The sequence below is a fragment of the Abramis brama genome (genome assembly GCF_963993115.1).
Source record: "Abramis brama genome assembly, chromosome: 2".
Classification (NCBI taxonomy): Eukaryota; Metazoa; Chordata; class Actinopteri; order Cypriniformes; family Leuciscidae; genus Abramis; species Abramis brama.
In genome coordinates, this window is record NC_139964.1 from 23,868,451 (window position 1) to 23,887,818 (window position 19,368).

The 19,368-nt window shown below is 40.4% G+C and overlaps 1 protein-coding gene across 1 annotated transcript in view; it reads right to left on the reverse strand.

The window, feature by feature from the left end:
* The window catches only part of LOC311077979 (adhesion G protein-coupled receptor E3-like), a gene marked incomplete at its 5' end in the record, with an annotated part of 53,501 nt that extends 37,560 nt beyond the window's left edge, over positions 1 to 15,941 (reverse strand). Inside the window, 6 exons of the mRNA XM_084106625.1 lie at positions 4,276 to 4,480; positions 4,624 to 4,692; positions 8,437 to 8,468; positions 9,163 to 9,219; positions 9,304 to 9,669; positions 15,839 to 15,941. Of these exons, the coding sequence (XP_083962751.1) occupies positions 4,276 to 4,480; positions 4,624 to 4,692; positions 8,437 to 8,468; positions 9,163 to 9,219; positions 9,304 to 9,669; positions 15,839 to 15,941 (832 nt within the window). The remainder of the gene's footprint in view (positions 1 to 4,275; positions 4,481 to 4,623; positions 4,693 to 8,436; positions 8,469 to 9,162; positions 9,220 to 9,303; positions 9,670 to 15,838) is intronic.
* Positions 15,942 to 19,368: the final 3,427 nt, after the last annotated feature.

The window sequence follows — 19,368 nt, forward strand, 5'->3', positions numbered from 1 at the left end:
GCAACACCATAGCAACCACCCAGAACACCCTAGCAACCGCCTAGCAACCACCCAGAATACCCTAGCAACCGCCTAGCAACACCATAGCAACCACCCAGAACACCCTAGCAACCGCCTAGCAACCACCCAGAACACCTTAGCAACAGCATAGCAACCACTCAGAACACCCTAGCAACTACCTAGCAACCACCCAGAATACCTTAGCAACCGCCTAGCAACACCATAGCAACCACCCAGAACACCCTAGCAACCGCATAGCAACCACCCAGAACACCCTAGCAACCGCCTAGCAACCACCCAAAACACCCTAGCAACCACCTAGCAACCACCCAGAATACCCTAGCAACCGTCTAGCAACAGCATAGCAACCACCCAGAACACCCTAGCAACCGCCTAGCAACCACCCAGAATACCCTAGCAACCGCCTAGCAACACCATAGCAACCACCCAGAACACCCTAGCAACCGCCTAGCAACACCATAGAAACCACTAAAACACCCTAGCAACCGCCTAGCAACCACCCAGAACACCCTAGTAACCGCCTAGCAACCACCCAAAATACCTTAGCAACCGCCTAGCAACACCCTAGCAACCACCCAAAACACCATAGCAACCGCCTAGCAACCACCCAGAACACCCTAGCAACCAACCAGAATACCCTAGCAACCACCCATAACACCCTAGCAACCGCCTAGCAACCACCCAAAATACCTTAGCAACCGTCTAGCAACACCATAGCAACCACCCAGAACACCCTAGCAACCGCCTAGCAACACCCTAGCAACCACCCAAAATACCATAGCAACCGCCTAGCAACCACCCAGAACACCCTAGCAACCACCCAAAATACCTTAGCAACCGCCTAGCAACACCCTAGCAACCACCCAGAATACCCTAGCAACCGCCTAGCAACACCATAGCAACCACCCAGAACACCCTAAACTAAACTAAATTAAACTTCAAACTATTTTAAACTTTCAACTAATTTAAACTTTAAACTAAATTAAACTTCAAACTACTTTAAACTTTCAACTATTTTAAACTTTAAACTAAATTAAACTTCAAACTATTTTAAACTTTCAACTAATTTAAACTTTAAACTAAATTAAACTTCAAACTATTTTAAACTTTCAACTAATTTACACTTTAAACTAAATTAAACTTTAAACTACTTTAAACTTTTTCAAACTTTATGGTCCAAACTTTCTCAAGCCAACTTAAAGTTTGTCTCGACGAACTTTCGCATCTAGTTATTATTATTATTCTTCTTACTAAAAATTTATCCCCTATCTCCTCCTAGAGCTTTAACTCTACATACTCCAAACTCGGCTCAGACCTTCAGACTATTCTGACTTGAGTTGCTATATCTTTTCAGACTGATCGGACTTACGGTTTTCCTAATATTGCCGATCAAAACTCGGAAAAACTCCCATTGACTTACATTGGGGAGTTCTAAAAAATTCAAATCTAGATTCAAACTGGCCAACCGACGAAAATTCAAATCAAAATACCTTGAAGACTAATTCAAACTGCCATTCTATATAATATATAAGCCATTGAGACTCAATTAAACTAATCAACTCATCTATCTATCTACTTCAAACTATTTTAAACTTTAAACTACTTTAAACTTCAAACTAAATTAAACTTCAAACTAATATAAACTTTAAACTTCTTTAAACTTCAAACTTAAGCTTTAACTCATTTAAACTTATAAACTGTAAACTCATTTAAACTTATAAACTCAAAACTCATTTAAACTTACAAACCAAATTCAAAAACGTGTACACTTATAAACTCATCCATTTATACACTTATAAACTCTAAACTCATAAACTCTGAGTGTGTGTGTGTGTGTGTGTGTGAACCCACATACACACACACACTCTCTAAACTCATTTAAACTTAAACTCTAAACTCATTTAAACTTATAAACTCAAAACTCAAAAACTCGTAAACTAATTTAAACTTCAAACCACTTTAAACTTCGTACGTATAAAGCTCCCAGCTCCCAAGCAACTCCATAGCAACCAAACTTGAGTACCCTAGCAACCATTTTGCAAGACCTATATCTCTGTATCAGAACATTGTATAGAGATGAGGTTTGGCTCTTTTGACTCATGCTAGCAAACAGCACTTCCAACATGCTACACATGCTAGCAGTGAATAGCTACATGCTAATAGCGATTAGTTAAGTGCTAAATCATACCAAGATCATGCTAAGAACTATACAAACTCCATAGTAACCATCTGTGACAACTACCAACCACCAAGTAACACCATAGCAACCACCCAGAACACCCTAGCAACACCCTAGCAACCACCCAGAATACCCTAGCAACACCATAGCAACTACCAAAACACCCTAGCAACCACCTAGCAACATCATAGCAACCACCCAGAACACCCTAGCAACCACCTAGCAACACCATAGCAACCACCAAAACACCCTAGCAACCACCTAGCAACATCCTAGCAACCACCTGGAATACCCTAGCAACACCATAGCAACCACCCATAATACCCTAGCAACCGCCTAGCAACACCATAGCAACCACCAAAACACCCTAGTAACCGCCTAGCAACCACCCAGAATACCCTAGCAACCGCCTAGCAACACCCTAGCAACCACCCAGAACACCCTAGCAACCGCCTAGCAACACCATAGCAACCGCTAAAACACCCTAGCAACCGCCTAGCAACCACCCAGAACACCCTAGTAACCGCCTAGCAACCACCCAAAATACCTTAGCAACCGCCTAGCAACACCCTAGCAACCACCCAAAATACCCTAGCAACCGCTTAGCAACACCCTAGCAACCACCCAGAACACCCTAGCAACCACCTAGCAACCACCCAGAACACCCTAGCAACCAAACAGAATACCCTAGCAACAACCTAGCAACACCATAGCAACCACCCAGAACACCCTAGCAACCACCAAAAACACCCTAGCAACCGCCTAGCAACCACCCAGAACACCCTAGCAACTGCCTAGCAACCACCCAGAACACCTTAGCAACCCACTAGAAAACCCCCAACAACTTTTTAACTTTAAAATACTTTAAACTTTAAACTAATTTAAACATTAAACTAATTTAAACTTTAAACTAATTTAAACTTCAAACTAATTTAAACTTTAGACTAATTTAAACTTTAAACTAATTTAAGCTTCAAACTAATTTAAACTTTAGACTAATTTAAACTTTAAACTAATTTAAGCTTCAAACTAATTTTAACTTTAAACTATTTTAAACTTCTAACTAATTTAAACTTTAAACTAATTTAAACTTGAAACTACTTTAAACTCCAAACTACTTTTAACTTCTTCAAACTTTCTGGTCCAGCTTTCTCAAGCCAACTTAAAGTTTGTCTCGACGAACTTTTTAATCTAGTTTAAATTGCTGTTGTATTCTGTCTCATAGTGTGAACATGTGCTCAGTGTTTCCTTCCTTACCATCGTTGGTATATTGTCCATTACCATCGTTGGTATATTGTCCATTACAATTGTTGGCATTGTTTATTTCTATTACATTGTAGTTAAATTGCTGTTGTATTCTGTCTCATAGTGTTAACATGTGCTCAGTGTTTTCTTACCATCGTTGGTATATTGTCCATTACCATTGTTGGCATTGTTATTCCTATTACATTGTTGGTATCAATTGTTGCTATAAAAATCACTTGTTACTTATGGTAACGCCACCATGATATAACATTTGTAAATAATCCGTGAGCAAAGTAACTATGAAGCTCAAATATTAATCACTAAATGGGGAACTGGGGTGGGATTAAATAAGTTGTCTTCTTCCCACTCCCTTTCAGGCAGAATTTGATCGTCATATTTGAATACTGTATATTCAGTTTTTTGTTTCTGTTTTGTTTTTTGCACTATATGATTTAACCATATTTTGTCTACCTTGTACTTTTTTTTGTGCCATTGCCTGGAATAAACGAATAAAAAAAAAAAGAAAAAAGTTCCCAACTGGTTTAGCTTCCAAATCCAAATCTCCAAAATGTCCTTAAAATCATCTGTCTAATGTGACTGACAAGCTTCTACCAAATGATGAATGACTTTGAACCAAAAGACACAAAAAGAGCAGAAAACACTGTCTAAAACAATTGTAATTCTTCACAATTATATAGTTACTGTAGCTGCATTTATCATCCTCACCGTCTGACACCCGTGATCCACCGCTGCTCTCTAGACTATATAAACTCCCTGATATCATATATAATCTCAGTTTCATCATCAACAATAACAGTTTCTCCACTCACCTACAACAGCAAGAGTAAAGCTGACATTGTCACTCGTGTCTGTCGGCTTCACCAATGTAGAGATGAGTTTCTCAATGGTTTTTAAGATACGGTTTCCATAGGAGGCTAGTTCAGCTGGGCTGACCGATGATGATGAAGAAGAAGATGATGACTCTAAAATCTTCTCTGAAGCGTTGAAGGCCACAGTCAAAATGTTGGTCACAGTCTAATTTATTGAACAGATAAACAGTGTCACAGTAAATGTCAACAGAGCAAATAAGACAGCACTGTTTTGTCAATCATATATTATCTACAGTATATAACTGACAAATGTTTGATTATTTGATTATTTTTCTCTTGAAGACTTACAGTCACAGAGAGCACTTGAGATGTGATGTTATCGATCTTCTCAAGAAGATTTTGGAAACAGTTCTGACTCTGAAACACAATTGTGAAAGCAGTAGGCTGTTGATTTTGATCATGTTTTTCAATATTGACAGAGAGCCAAACATGTATTGTTACTGCACTGAAGGTCACTGTGAAGGTTCAGTGATGTTAGTACAGACACACAACACAAATCTAGCAAAAATAAATAGAACAGCACATTCATATTTTACATAACGGATATCTACAATGCACATTTTATTGCACTACTTTTTGAACTAATTAACCATTTCCATTTACGAATTGAGCAAAAAAAATAAAAAATAATATTGCATAAAATATCACCATTTCCATTCCATGTGTTCAAGGAACAAAATCGCCACTTCCTGAAAAACTGTCTCAAAACATCAATAATAAAAATGAAAGCAGCTGCAACAAGAGAAGCCAATGTATTTGAGCTCATTGTGAATTCAAAATGTTGAGCAGGTTGAGAGGAGGCGGTTCTAATATCAGTCACTGGGGGGAGATTCTACTTCCTGTTTCTCAACACTATCACAGTGATGTCACAGTGGTGTCACATGGTGATCAGTGTTTGCTTTAGTTGGGCTTGTGACTTTTAAACATTAAACATCTTTGGCTGCTGCAACTCGCGCCCTCGCGCCCTCGTGAGCGAGCTGTCAATCATAGCACGCGCCAACCGGCGCGTTCATTGTTGATAGGATAGCTGGAGTGCTGAGCAGAATGGCGTCTAACGATTGTGGTGTTCTGTTCTTGGGTGTAATAACGAACACAGCAGTCATATTGATGATGTTTCTAAATCCGTACAGCTGAAGACGCAGTGGCTGAGTTTGTTTTCGAAGGGAATATTCCCCACGATCAACGTCAATGCTGTCATGTTTGCGCGAATAATTTCACCAGACTCGAGACTGCTTTACAAACAAGGGTCAGTATAAAGCTGTTTTTGCTAAGAAGCTGCTCCAGAAAAAAAAAGGATCAGTACCAACTATTCGTGTTCCTGCTTCACCTCCAGAAGAACAAGTGAGTGTAACGTTTTATTGACCTTTATATTAATCTTTATATTAATCTTTGCAAATAGCTTGCACGCTTCACGATGAATGTGGCTATTTTTACACTCAGGGTACATTATGGCATGTTTTCTATACGACGTTCTCAATATAATTCATAATCCCACGTTTATAATGAACAACGCGTTATGGTTTTTGTATTATTATTTTAAAGGTGTATGCACAGAACAGAGGAGCGGGGTGAGCAAAGCTCATTATCATTTAAAGACACATGCACTGAAACGGCGTGCTGAAAACAGAGCTGTTTTTTGACCAGGTAAAATGAGTGTTTTCTTACAATACACTCTTAGAAAGAATGTGTTAAAAATGACACAACCTGTGTTAAATTTTGACACATCCGTGGGTGAGCTCCAGGACTACTAGTTTTGTGTTAATTTTAACTCATTCACTGTGTAAGTCATTTTAACACACAAATTGTGTCATTTTAAAAAATAAAGCGAAAGGGCCAGATGCAACAATATTAACCATTTAATCAATAGTCGAGAACAGAATGCATGTGCACACAAAGTACAAGACAATGTTTCAAGCTCAATGACTGGACAGACTCACTGTACTGGACATTATTCAGTTATTTACACTTCAACCCCTAACTGATAATGCTGCTTTTGACAAAAGTTCATGAAGAGATAACAGTTCACAGAGTTTGCACTTTGAATTTAATTAAAATGTAGCAACTGACAAAATATTGTATATAAATAACTTGTATTTCCACTGGCCTGTTAGTTTGAGAACATAGCAAACACTGCATACCATTCACAGTGATGGTGAGTGTCGGCACTCAAAATGATGAGTTGAAAACAACACAACCTGTAAAAAGAGATGTTAAAAATGACACATGTTGTGTAGATTTTAACACATGTAGTGTGTGTGCTCAAGGACAACACATGTTGTGTAGATTTTAACACATGTAGTGTGTGTGCTCAGGGACAACACATGTTGTGTAGATTTTAACACATGTGGTGTGTGTGCTCAGGGACAACACGTGTTGTGTAGATTTTAACACATGTTGTGTAGATTTTAACACATGTGGTGTGTGTGCTCAGGGACAACACGTGTTGTGTAGATTTTAACACATGTTGTGTAGATTTTAACACATGTGGTGTGTGTGCTCAGGGACAACACGTGTTTTGTAGATTTTAACACATGTTGTGTAGATTTTAACACATGTAGTGTGTGTGTTCAGGGACAACACATGTTGTGTAGATTTTAACACATGTAGTGTGTGTGCTCAGGGACAACACATGTTGTGTCAAATTTAACACACATCCTGTGTCGATTCTTAACACATCTCTGTGTTTATAAGTGTAACAAGGCGGACATCCGCCGTCTATAATCAATGGGGGAATAAACCCGCTCAGGTTGTTCAATTAAATGAAAGTATAGGCACTGGTGAGGTACACGGTCTCTTTATTTCTTTAAAAGAAATCTACACATCAAATAACACATGCAGCAGCTCTTTGCGGCAATGCCACGCCAAACAAACATGTGCGTGTCTCCCACCGTATTGCGCAACGCACCTTTTAACTTGCGTAGGCAGAAATTACGCAGGCCGCATTCTGCCGTGACGTCAGTCAAAATAGTAGAAAAATATATATAAACACTGCCAACCCACTACATAAGGACTACACATTTTGTGTTACCTTTAACACAACTAATGTGTTATTCCTCTTACACAGAAGTATGTTGAAACCTTTTACACACTAATGTGTTATAGTTACACAACTTGTGTCAGATATGTGTCACATGTGACTGTAGTCGGTGTGTATTTGCCAGAGTTACTTCCTGTGTTTTTACAACTGAGTGTTTGGATGAAAACTGAAACATATTGTTAACTTGTTTTTATGGAGTCCAGTGACATTTAATAAAGAGTTTGTTTGAACATTTTATTAGCTGGATGTTTTAGACATTATGAATCTACATAGACAAGCTCTTATTGAGAATTAACTGAGGTTTAGATGTTAATGTTTCATTCAATGTTTTATTTGAAGTCACCAGAATCGTGATTAATGGCTCCTTTATTTGAGCTCTTGACCCTTTACTCTCAGATCACATTAGTTCTTTGTTCATCTGACTGTTATAAATCAACAACAGCAGACAAACAAAATCTAAATAAACATATAAGGGTCAATAGCCCAACTAAAGCAAACACCCATCACCATAATGGTAACTTACAATTTGTGATTTTCTCCTTCAGTGATTCTGCTTGTTAACATCAGGTGTCTTCAATAATGCTCAATCATCACTCAAATATTCACTTAATTAGCTCATTAACTTTAACACTGCTTCAGTGTTCATTTTCAGTTTATATAATTCACACTTTTCAGTGTTAATTTAACACTGGGGATTTTGCTGTGTATAGGCAAGTCCACAACGCGTGTACACTCTACTTATTACACACACAGGGCAAACAAACATGTCAAATATTAAAAATAAAAGGATTACAATGTAAAAGATTAATACTGTGTACATAAAGATAAAGTATGTACATAAAGATTCAGTCTTTCCACCTCCAAATTGCGTCATGTAAAGCGAATCCGCCATGGCGCGAACGCAACTGACTTTTAAAGGGAATGGGAGATGAGACTATGATTGGTTTGTTGTACGTTATGCCCAGAACACACCCATTACTCATTAAGAGAATAGAGACGACCCTTTTAGAACATGCACTTATATTGTTAAAATATAAAACTTCAATTTCAGAAACTCAACTTACGGTGCATCCTTCCTCCAGCGTTATATTTATATCTGCAATGACAGAAATCAGCATGAAGACAATAATTAAATACATCTGCGTCAGACAAAAGTTTAGAAAATAATCTCATAAAGTCCTATCCATTTATATTGTATTTTATTCATTTTGATCTTAGTCCAGAGTGGAAGTCAGTGTCTCACTTTGAACTGTTGTGATGTTTCTCCATGAGGAGCAGAACTCATGTTACCAGCACATAAAACTATCAGTAGTAAATCACTGTGCTAAACAAGATTAATATATTAGCTGCAGTCAGAATTAAAGAAATTATAAAAAATAAAATGATGGATGTGACCATAAATGTGGGAATGAAGAAATGTTGCCTGTGGAATTATTATTATTACTATTATTTTTCATATATGGACATACAATCTAAGTCTATATCCTCTCAGTCAAAAAAAATAAAATATCACTTAATATACAGTAGCTTGTGTGCAGACATTCATTTCATGTTAAAGAAATGCATGCAATGATCTGCAAATTCACATTTCACACACTCTTTTATATAGACACACACACACACACACACACACTGACTGTATTTAGTTTTTGTCAAACACAAACAAACAAAAACTTGGACAAAAACTTAGGCTTACACAGATTTTGAGAAATGCAGCCCTGATCTGTAGCCTACATACATTAGAAAGCATTTAGAAAATAAGCCAATAGAGACACAGTGTGTAACATTACCAGGTGAGATGGTCACTGGTGTGACAGTTGTAGGGCTGGTGTTAATGCTGCCAGTGTCTGAAAGTTTGGATGAATAGTGATTAATGAACAGAGACACAAATATCATGAGTGTGTAGAAAGAACTCATGTGAATATAATTACCTGCACAGTATGCTGAAGAACAGACAGTTGGACTAACCAGCTCATAGACATAATAATTGCCTGGACAGGCTTTGACTTTAATGGGATAATTCCCGTAATAGCAGCAGTCACTGTAAGCGTAACCGCAGACATCTCGAGTGACGACTCCATCTGTTACTGTTGGGTGTCCGCCACGTATCCACAGTGCAATATGAGTGCCACATCTGTACTGAGCAACACATGTGTCTGGGATATGAGCGCTAGTGTTGTTAATGAAGAGACGATACCAGCCGCTCCAGGAGACAGACGTGTCACAGTTGTGGGAGACATATGTATTATTGATGGATCTCCATGGTTCGTTCAGCTCAGTGTAGTTGTAGCAGGGGTCTGCAGAGAAATAAACTGTTATGAAAATATATTAAGAAATTAACAAGTTTATGAAAAACATGTTTTATTACAAAATGTAACCAAAAGTGCAGCTTTAGACATTACCTTTTTTTCCTTCTTTTTCTTCTTTTGCTAATTCGGAGCGATTCATAAAAAGACAATCTTTTAAATTGGAAGTAAACACGTTACATACAGTATAATCATGTACATATTATTATTATTATTATTATTACTTTTTTTTAAGATTTTATTTCCATTTTCTTGGTCTAAAAATGACCATTTCAAAATTACCATTGCCAGGTTTTCAGCGGGAATCCATAAACTGATATTAGTTATGAGTTCTCCTGTTTCTGCTAAATATGGATCAGTTAGCGATCGCTGTGGTTTATCGCCCTCCAAAACCAAATAAGGATTTTTTAAATGAATTTGCAAACTTTTTAGGAGACATTGTTCTTCAGTATGATCGTCTTTTGATTGCGGGGGATTTTAATATCCACATTTGTTGTGAGTCAAATTCCTTGGCCAAGGATTTTACTAATCTGACTGATTCTTTTGACTTTACGCAGGTGGTAAATGGTCCAACTCATAAACAGGGCCACACACTAGATCTTGTGTTGTTGCACGGTATTTCGATCTGTGAACTTGAAATCCTTGATTTGAGTTTCTCTGATCATATGCCTGTTACATTCACTTGCTCCTTCCCAAATGAAGTTACAAAAACACAGAGGGTTTCACAGCAGATTCGTACCTTTAGCCCTTCATCTAGTGATTCCTTTTCTTTTCTTTTCAATGAGGCTTGCCAAAGGTATGGTCTTGATTCCCTTTCAAATTTGCTTAATGTTGATGAACATCTTATGTTATTCAATTCCATTAGTAATGACATAATGAATTCTGTGGCTCCACTAAGAGAAAAACGGCAAAAGCCTAAAGCTGAACCTAGCACCACACTTGAACTCAGACGGGTTTGTCGTAGAGCTGAACGAAAGTGGAAAAAAGACAAATTACAAGTGTCTTATGAAATATTACGCGAGTCATTCATTACATACCAAAAGTCAGTAAAAGCTGCAAAATCTCAGTATTTTTCTGACATTATAGCAAAAAACTCCCACAAACCTAAAATGCTTTTTACTATTTTAAATTCGGTTGTGAATCCTGTGAGTGCTGTCTGCTTTAATGCATCAACTGCAGTATGTGATAGCTTTTTAAAGTTTTTCACAGATAAAATTGTTGATATAAGACTAAATATTGTACCCTCAAACTATGATCCATCTATTCTTTCTCTCTATGTCTCATCCTTTCAATTTCAGACAGTTTCTTTAAATTTACTTAAAGATATTATTAAGAAACTAAAACCTACTACATGTCTGCATGACATTATTCCAACACATTTTTTGCTGCAGATTTTTGATGTTGTTGGACCTAGTATTTTAGATATAATAAATAAGTCCCTTCTCACAGGTGTTGTCCCTAAATACCTAAAACATGCAACTGTTAAACCCCTACTTAAGAAACCCAATCTCGACCCAACCATACTTTCCAATTATAGACCGATTTCAAATCTACCCTTTATTTCAAAAATTTTGGAGAAAGTTGTTTTGGAACAACTACAGAGTCATTTGGAGTTAAATAGTGTTTTTGAAAAATTCCAATCTGGGTTTAGAAAACATCACAGTACTGAGTCCGCTTTATTAAAAGTTTTTAATGATATTTTATTGTCTGTTGACTCAGGGGATTCTGTGATTCTCCTACTCTTGGATTTAAGTGCTGCCTTTGATACTGTGGACCACAAAATTCTTATCTCACGACTTGAACAATGTGTGGGTATTGAAGGCTGCACTCTAGATTGGTTTAAGTCCTATTTGAATGCTAGAACATTTTCTGTTTGTCTAGATGGGTTTTCTTCTTCTGTTTCTGTTTTGGATTATGGAGTCCCTCAGGGCTCCATTCTGTCGCCAGCTCTGTTCTCGTTGTATTTGCTTCCTTTGGGGACTATTTTCACTAAACATGGGGTGTCATTCCATTTTTATGCTGATGACACCCAGATTTATCTGCCTCTAAAGAAAAATGACGAAAAGGGCCTAAGCTTATTATCAGCGTGCTTGTCTGATGTTAAGTCCTGGTTTTCCTTAAATTTTCTGCATCTAAACGAGAGCAAAACTGATGTTATCGTTTTTGGTACCTTAGGTGTTTCTGTTACTCCTGATGGCGACCTGGGAGATTTGGCTCCCTATGTAAAACACTCTGTGACAAACTTGGGTGTTATTTTTGATTCTGCTCTTAAATTTGACAAACAGATAAGTGCTGTAGTTAAATCTAGTTTCTTCCAATTAAGACTATTATCTAAGGCTAAGAGTTTTTTAACATTTGCAGAGTTTGAGAGAGTGATTCATTCGTTCATTTCATCTAGACTTGACTATTGTAATTCTCTTTATATTGGAATGAGTCAATCCAATATTAGTCGTCTTCAGATGGTTCAGAATGCAGCAGCCAGACTTTTGACTGGCACAAGGAAGTTTGATCATGTTTCCCCAATACTGCGTTCGTTGCACTGGCTGCCAGTTTGTTATAGAGTTGATTTTAAAATTCTGCTTTTTGCATGAACGAATTAGCTCCAAACTATCTCTCTGATCTTTTGAAATTAAATGACTGTGCTAGATCATTGAGGTCATCTCAACAAAGACTGTTGATGGTTCCAAGATCAAGACTGAAGACGAGAGGTGATCGTGCATTTTCTGTTGTTGGTCCAAAACTGTGGAATAGTCTTCCTGTATCTTTAAGACTAATATCCACAGAGTCTGTTTTTAAATCTAAGTTAAAAACCTACCTGTTTTCACAGGCTTACAATTGTCCTTGATTTTAATGTTGAATTATCAAATTGGTGGTTCTGATGTAAACTCCCTTTATCATTTGTTTTGCGGTCGGTTTCTGTTTTTAAGATATTTATTTATCCTGTTGTACAGCACAATGGCCAACTACTGTTGCTTTTATTGTGCTATATAAATAAAAGTTGATTGATTGATTGATAATATTAAACTAACAATTTGACATTCAGTTTCCTCAATATTTTATATGCAAATAATGGTTTAAACTAAACAAATTTAAACTAAACAATTTCACTAAACCAGCAGTATTTTATTTTACAGAAAATAAGTGAGTTTCTCCGCAGCATGTGAAGTGTTTTATTCCAGAAGTGTCCTCAGCAACACTGTATCAGTGGTTTGATCGGGTCTGACTCTAAACTAGCACTATTGAGAGAGAGACAGAGATCTGTCGTTCACTCAGTGACAGTCAGTGTTTGAGCTGAGAAGAGATCAGACACGAGGTGCTCAGAAAAGTGTCCACTAAAGCTCAGGATGGACAGATTCGACACATGCGCACTCCGACTGCACCAGTCCTATAGAGGGCAGTATAGTCGTGGCTCGTGTCAGCTACAGGCCCTCTGCTCTGAAGGACAAAGAAGAAGAAAAGCTTTGTGTTCCACTTCCAAAGATACACAACCTCAAAGCAACTGCTCATGTTCCACTGTGTGTGTGTATGTGTGTGTGTGCTCTCCACTGTGTGTATGTGTGTGTGTGTAGTGATGGCAAAATGAGGCTTCCTGAACCACTGAGACCTCGCAGGCCATTGCTTCAGCCAAAGGTTCATTACTCGAAGCTTCATTCAGCATTGCTCACTAGTGACACCTAGCGACTGTGCAAAGAAATAGCAGACAAAAAATGTATTCATTCTGAACCAGTGTCGCGCCCTCCCTAATTTTATAAAAATGCTTTTATAAATAAAAATATTTATTTGTAATGTAAATATATTTATATTTAAATGTATATTTTATAAAAATATTTTTATAAATAAAAAATATGTATTTATTTATTTTGTACTCACTGTTGATGTTTGTAACCTTTCATTTGCAATAATAAAAAGACATGATCAGACATTTGTCCATTACTGTGTATAATATAAAATATGTATCTTTCTCTGTCTGAATTTACTTGTCCAGAGTAACACACACAGTTCATTAATTATTCATAAATTGTTTGGATAGGGACAGTATGAACAACAACAGTGACACTGTTGAGTGCAGTGCTTATGTTAGAGGGAGTGTAATAAAGTACATTTATTAATTTAACAGATTATAGATAACAGATTAAAGTAAACTGCAACAGAATAGTCCGGAAGGAAGGAAAATAAAAATAGATTTTTTTATTGAGAAACAGAATTATTTCAAGTGTGTTGGGGTTTAGATGATTCCTCTTCTTGGACAAAATCTCTCTAGCCTTGGAAAAGATCCTTTCACAAGGAACAGAGGATGAAGGGGAATGTAAAAATGGCAGTGGTAGGCTACAAATGAGGAAACTGATGCTTCTGTTGAGCCCAGACAGGGGAGGATTCCCTCTTTCTTGCTGGCTCCATTACCAGGAAAAAGGAAGAGTCACAAAAAGCAAACAAATCCAAAAGGGCAATCCAAATCAAAAAGCAGTCCAGTCCAGATGCAAAAATCCAGAGCAATCCAAATAATCTTATCTAATTAATATAACAAGACTATAATATAGGCCTACTATAATAATAATATACTATAACTATTCTAACCTGATAATGTAATAATATACAGTCCTCACATATGACACAATACAATGATAGTTTTCTAACTCTCTGACTCTCTGACTCTACAACTGCTTCTACTACTGCTGACAACACCCACAAGGAGGCGCGAGTTTCGAACCGGCTTTAATCCGGAAGCGACACTCAGACCGAACCGATGACGTAGCCACACAAACCGAGGCCTCGTTTGTCATTAGTCACGTGATTTTCACGTTAACAACACAAGCCTCGAATCGCGGCTTCATCTGGCACGCCCACTTTTTCTCGACACACGCTCCGACGCCTCGGTTCAAATGTCACATCACTATGTGTGTGTGTGTGTGTGCTCTCCACTGTGTGTGTTTGTTTGTTTGTGTGCTCTCCACTGTGTGTGTGCTCTCTGCTGTGTGTGTGCTCTCCACTGTGTGTGTGTGTGTGCTCTCCGCTGTGTGTGTGTGTGTGTGTGTGCTGTGCTCTCCGCTGTGTGTGTGCTCTCCGCTGTGTGTGTGCTCTCCGCTGTGTGTGTGTGTGCTCTCCACTGTGTGTGTGCGCTCTCTACTGTGTGTATGTGTGTGTGTTCCACTGTGTATGTGTGTGTGCTCTCTAATGTGTGTGTGTTCTCCACTGTGCATGTGTGTGTGCTCTCTGCTGTGTGTGTGCTCTCCGCTGTGTGTGTGCTCTCCGCTGTGTGTGTGTTCTCCGCTGTGTGTGTGTGTGTGTGTTCTCCACTGTATATGTGTGTGTGCTCTCCGCTGTGTGTGTGCTCTCCACCGTGTGTGTGTGTGTGTGTGTGCTCTCTGCTGTGTGTGTGCTCTCCAATCTGTGTGTGCGCTCTCCACTGTGTATGTGTGTGTGCTCTCCGCTGTGTGTGTGTGCTCTCCACTGTGTGTGTGTGTGTGTGTGTGTGTGCGCTGGCGAAAACGCAGAAAGAGCTAGGTATGTTAATATCAGGACTACTCACAATGTGCTTGGTTTCAACCCTGAAGTCCGCGACTAAAGCTGCTTTAAGAAGCGGTAAGATCCATAACCTCGGATGGTGAATCCATGACCCGACAAATATTTGTCCTGAAAGCAACCATCTGTACGCCACCTGGGCAAACTTTGGACATTACAATCGCCCACTTTCTGACCAAGAATGGATGCGCTTTCAGGTACAGGAGAGAAAGTTCAGAAAAATTCTGGATGTTAAACTAATTAATGACAGACAAACAATATGATTTACCGGAAACAATCCATTTACTGGACTAAACTTACAAACATCTTATGTGGAGTATATAACATAAATTGATCCTACACAGAAACTCACAGAGATGGGAGACCACTAGGAATACCCTTGTTAAAGCACACCATAAGAATCCTACGGAAATTCCTCCCCTGTAGAGCGCTCTCACCAAGGCCCGATTCAGAGACGCTCACTAAATGGATAGATCAGCAGTTGCGCTTCGTACGGGAAACCATCCAGCTGGCGCTCAATAAAACGACAAACTCCAGCAGTGTGAGAGAGCCCAGAGTGGAAAGCGAAAACGAACTAGCTTATCTTTGGGAACACCGTAGAAGCAAGGCAATAGTTATCATTTTAAATTACAGCACTTACCCAGATCCCCCTCCTGCGATAAGCGACGTGGGTAAAGTCTATGAGTATTATGCTGCGAAATGCCAACCAGCACAGTTGCACCAGCAGATAAGCAGCCCTCCATGGTGTGGCGCTCTTGACCTGGACAACCCGAAAGATCACCTCGCAACCTCGGACTTCACCACAGAAGAGATTTCAAGAGTTCTCTGCAGCCTCCAGAACAACAAAGCATGTGGTGCAGACGGTGTGACTTATGAAGTGCTCAAAGCAACAAAACAATTCTCAATAGTGGCCCTCACTCAGATTTTTAATGTCTGTTTAATCAATCGGAAAGTCCCCGATTCCTGGAAGGGAGCTATTATCTATAGGATCCCCAAAAAGAACAACATTCCAGAGGACCCTTCCACCTGGAGGGGTATATCGCTGCTCCCCACTATATATGAGGTATTTATGATTTATGATTATGATATATTATTTTAGGCCGAATTTTTACCCTGGCTGGTGGAATCAGGAACATTGGCAAAAAAACAAAAAGCATACATAGAGAGGCAGGGAATGAATGAGCACGTATTCTGTTTGAAGACTGCCATTGATGATTTCAAACATGAATCCTCCCACTGCTATGCAGTGTTCCTTGACTTTTGAGGCGCTTTTGGTTCTTTACCTCATAGCGTAATGCTTCATTCCCTTGAGGAAATAAAACTGCCGGAACAGTATATACATATAATCAAGAATGTATTCATATTTTGCAGTCACGTGACTACCATGGATACCTGGCGGGCAACAAACGGGTATTTTCAACGTAGAGTCCTGTAGTTCCAGGTCTTTCTAGTAGCTATCAAGTCTGTTAAAACACCACATAACTATGGACTAGGATTAACTCCAAGCTAGCTAAATTGTGTAAAACAGACAAGGTTTTTTACGATAATCGAGCAGTAATAATTCCTCCATAAATAATCTAGCTCTACTGTTGGGTCATCTCTGGTTCTCATTGAAAACCATAGATATCACAAACCTCAAAACAACCTATCACATTCTTTTGTTGTTGTTAGCAAAAGACGACAGCTGTTACTGTGCGTTCTTAGTAATATGTACCTTTGAGGGACTGATATGTACTCTTTAGGTACAAAAGTGTACCTTTTGAAAAGGTACCGCCACAGCGACAGCTTTTGTACCTTTTTTTCTGAGAGTGTATGATGCAAATGGAGAACGTTCTCGGTTACTAACGTAACCTCGGTTCTCTCTAGAAGAGGGAACGAGTACTGCATAAGTAGCTTACGCTAGGGGAAAACCTCTTTTCCACGAGATATTGAAGCCAAAAATGTATCCTATAATTTTGTATTATTGCAAAACGCGTTGCAGCAGCATGCAGACATGGGCGAGACAGCTCGCGCGCCATTGGCTGCTCTGCGGCAACTGCATCAGCCTATCGAGCGAGGCCTATAGTGACGTCAGACCAATGAGGGCGCTTCGCGCCCACTGCGTCATGTCCCGCCGAAACGGGCGTGGCTTAGGCCTATAAAAGGAAGCTCGGGACAGCTGATCCCTGGTTTTTCATCGGCGAAGCGAACCAGAGTGTGTTGCATGCACGGCAAGCTACGCAGTACTCGTTCCCTCTTCTAGAGAGAACCGAGGTTACGTTAGTAACCGAGTACGTTCTCTTACGAGAGGTCTCTCGTACGGGGACCCAATGCAAAACGCCGTGCGTGCTGGGATCTAACACCAATAAACCTGAAGGCGAAGCCCCGGATTTACAGTGCATAATCACCAGGGGAACTCACAGAGAGTCCTGGAAAGAGGAGGGGAACCACTCTATCCATAAACAGCAGCGTTCATAGACGCAAGTGCTTATTGTAACATCACACAGACAGGGCGGGATCCGTCCTGAACTGATGCGGAAAGATGCGGGTCTTACGCAATTTGCCCATAGCATATACAGTCGGCAACGCGCAGCGCTCAGCAACCTCAGTGTCCTGAATCAGCGAAACAGACAGCACTGATTCGTCTACACCGACAACAGCTTGGCCTGTAAGGCGGGAACCTCCAGGTTATAAAACCTTATAAATGTAGACGGTGAGGCCCAGCCCGCCGCCATACATATGTCTTGCAAGGAAATCCCGCTAGACCAAGCCCACGAAGAGGCCACGCCTCTCGTGGAGTGCGCTCTGACACCCAACGGGCACTGTAAGCCCTTGGCAGTGTATGCCAGCGCTATGGCGTCAACTATCCATCTGGATAGGCTCTGTTTCGAAGCAGCCAGTCCCTTGGAACGCCTGCTGAACGAAACAAACAGCTGCTCTGTCTGTCTAAAAACAGACGAGCGAGACACGTAAGCTCTTAGCGCCCTAACTGGGCAAAGAAAGCTTGCGTCCCCTTCCTCGTCAGAGACAGGTAGGGCGGACAGGGAAATGACCTGAGCCCGAAACGGTGTGTTGAGGGATTTTGGAACGTAACCATGCCTAGGTTTGAGTATGACTCTCGAGTCATTCGGCCCAAATTCTAAGTACGCCGCGCTCACCGAGAGGGCGTGTAGGTCACCTATGCACTTCACTGAAGCGAGAGCCAGTAAAAACACTGTTTTGAAAGACAAGTGTTTGAAGTTAATCGTTTGGATAGGCTCGAATGGGTCACCCTTCATGGCTTCCAACACCGTAGAAAGGTCCCACACAGGGACTGACTGAGGGAGGTCTGGGAGGATTCACCCTCCTAGCTCCCCTGAGGAAGCGGATGACTAAATCGTTCCTTCCTATTGACTGACCAAGCGTTGATTTAGAAAACGCTGCTATGGCCGCCACATAGACTTTGAGCGTGGAGGGGGCCCTGCCCTTATCCAGCAGCTCTTGTAGGAAGGAGAGAACCTCCGTCACCCCACAGTTTAAGGGTGAAAAGCCCCGGGCTGTGCACCAGCCGGAAAATACCGACCACTTTGAGGAATAGAGCCGTCTGGTAGACGGAGCTCTAGCCTGAGTGATAGTATTTAGCACTCCCTCTGGGAGGTCAGCGGATACCCGTTGAGCGCCCATACATGAAGGGACCACAGCTCCGGGTGAGGATGCCAAATCGAACCCCTGGCCTGAGAGAGGAGGTCCCTCCTCATTGGCACTGGCCATGGGGCAGTGTCCGCTAGCTGCATCAGAACTGGGAACCACGGTTGGTTCTTCCAGAGCGGCGCTACGAGCAGCACTGAGCATCTCACTTCCCCGATCCGTTCTATCACCTGAGGCAGGAGAGAGACGGGGGGAAAAGCATAGAGCGGGCAGCGCGGCCATGTTTGGGCCAGCGCGCTCCTGCTCTTGGAGAAAAATTCCGGGCAGTGAGCGTTTTCGTTAGACGCGAACAGGTCCACTTTCGCTCTGCCGAATCTCTCCCACAGCATTTCGACTGTATGTGGGTGTAGAGACCATTCGCTCGCCGGAAGGTTGTTCCTGGACAGTCTGTCTGGTCCCAAATTCTGTAGCCCAGGCACGTGCACTGCTCTCAGCGAGCGCAGGTTGTGCTGAGCCCATAACAGGAGGCGTTCTGCCAGCCTGTATAAGTTTCGGGATCTGAGA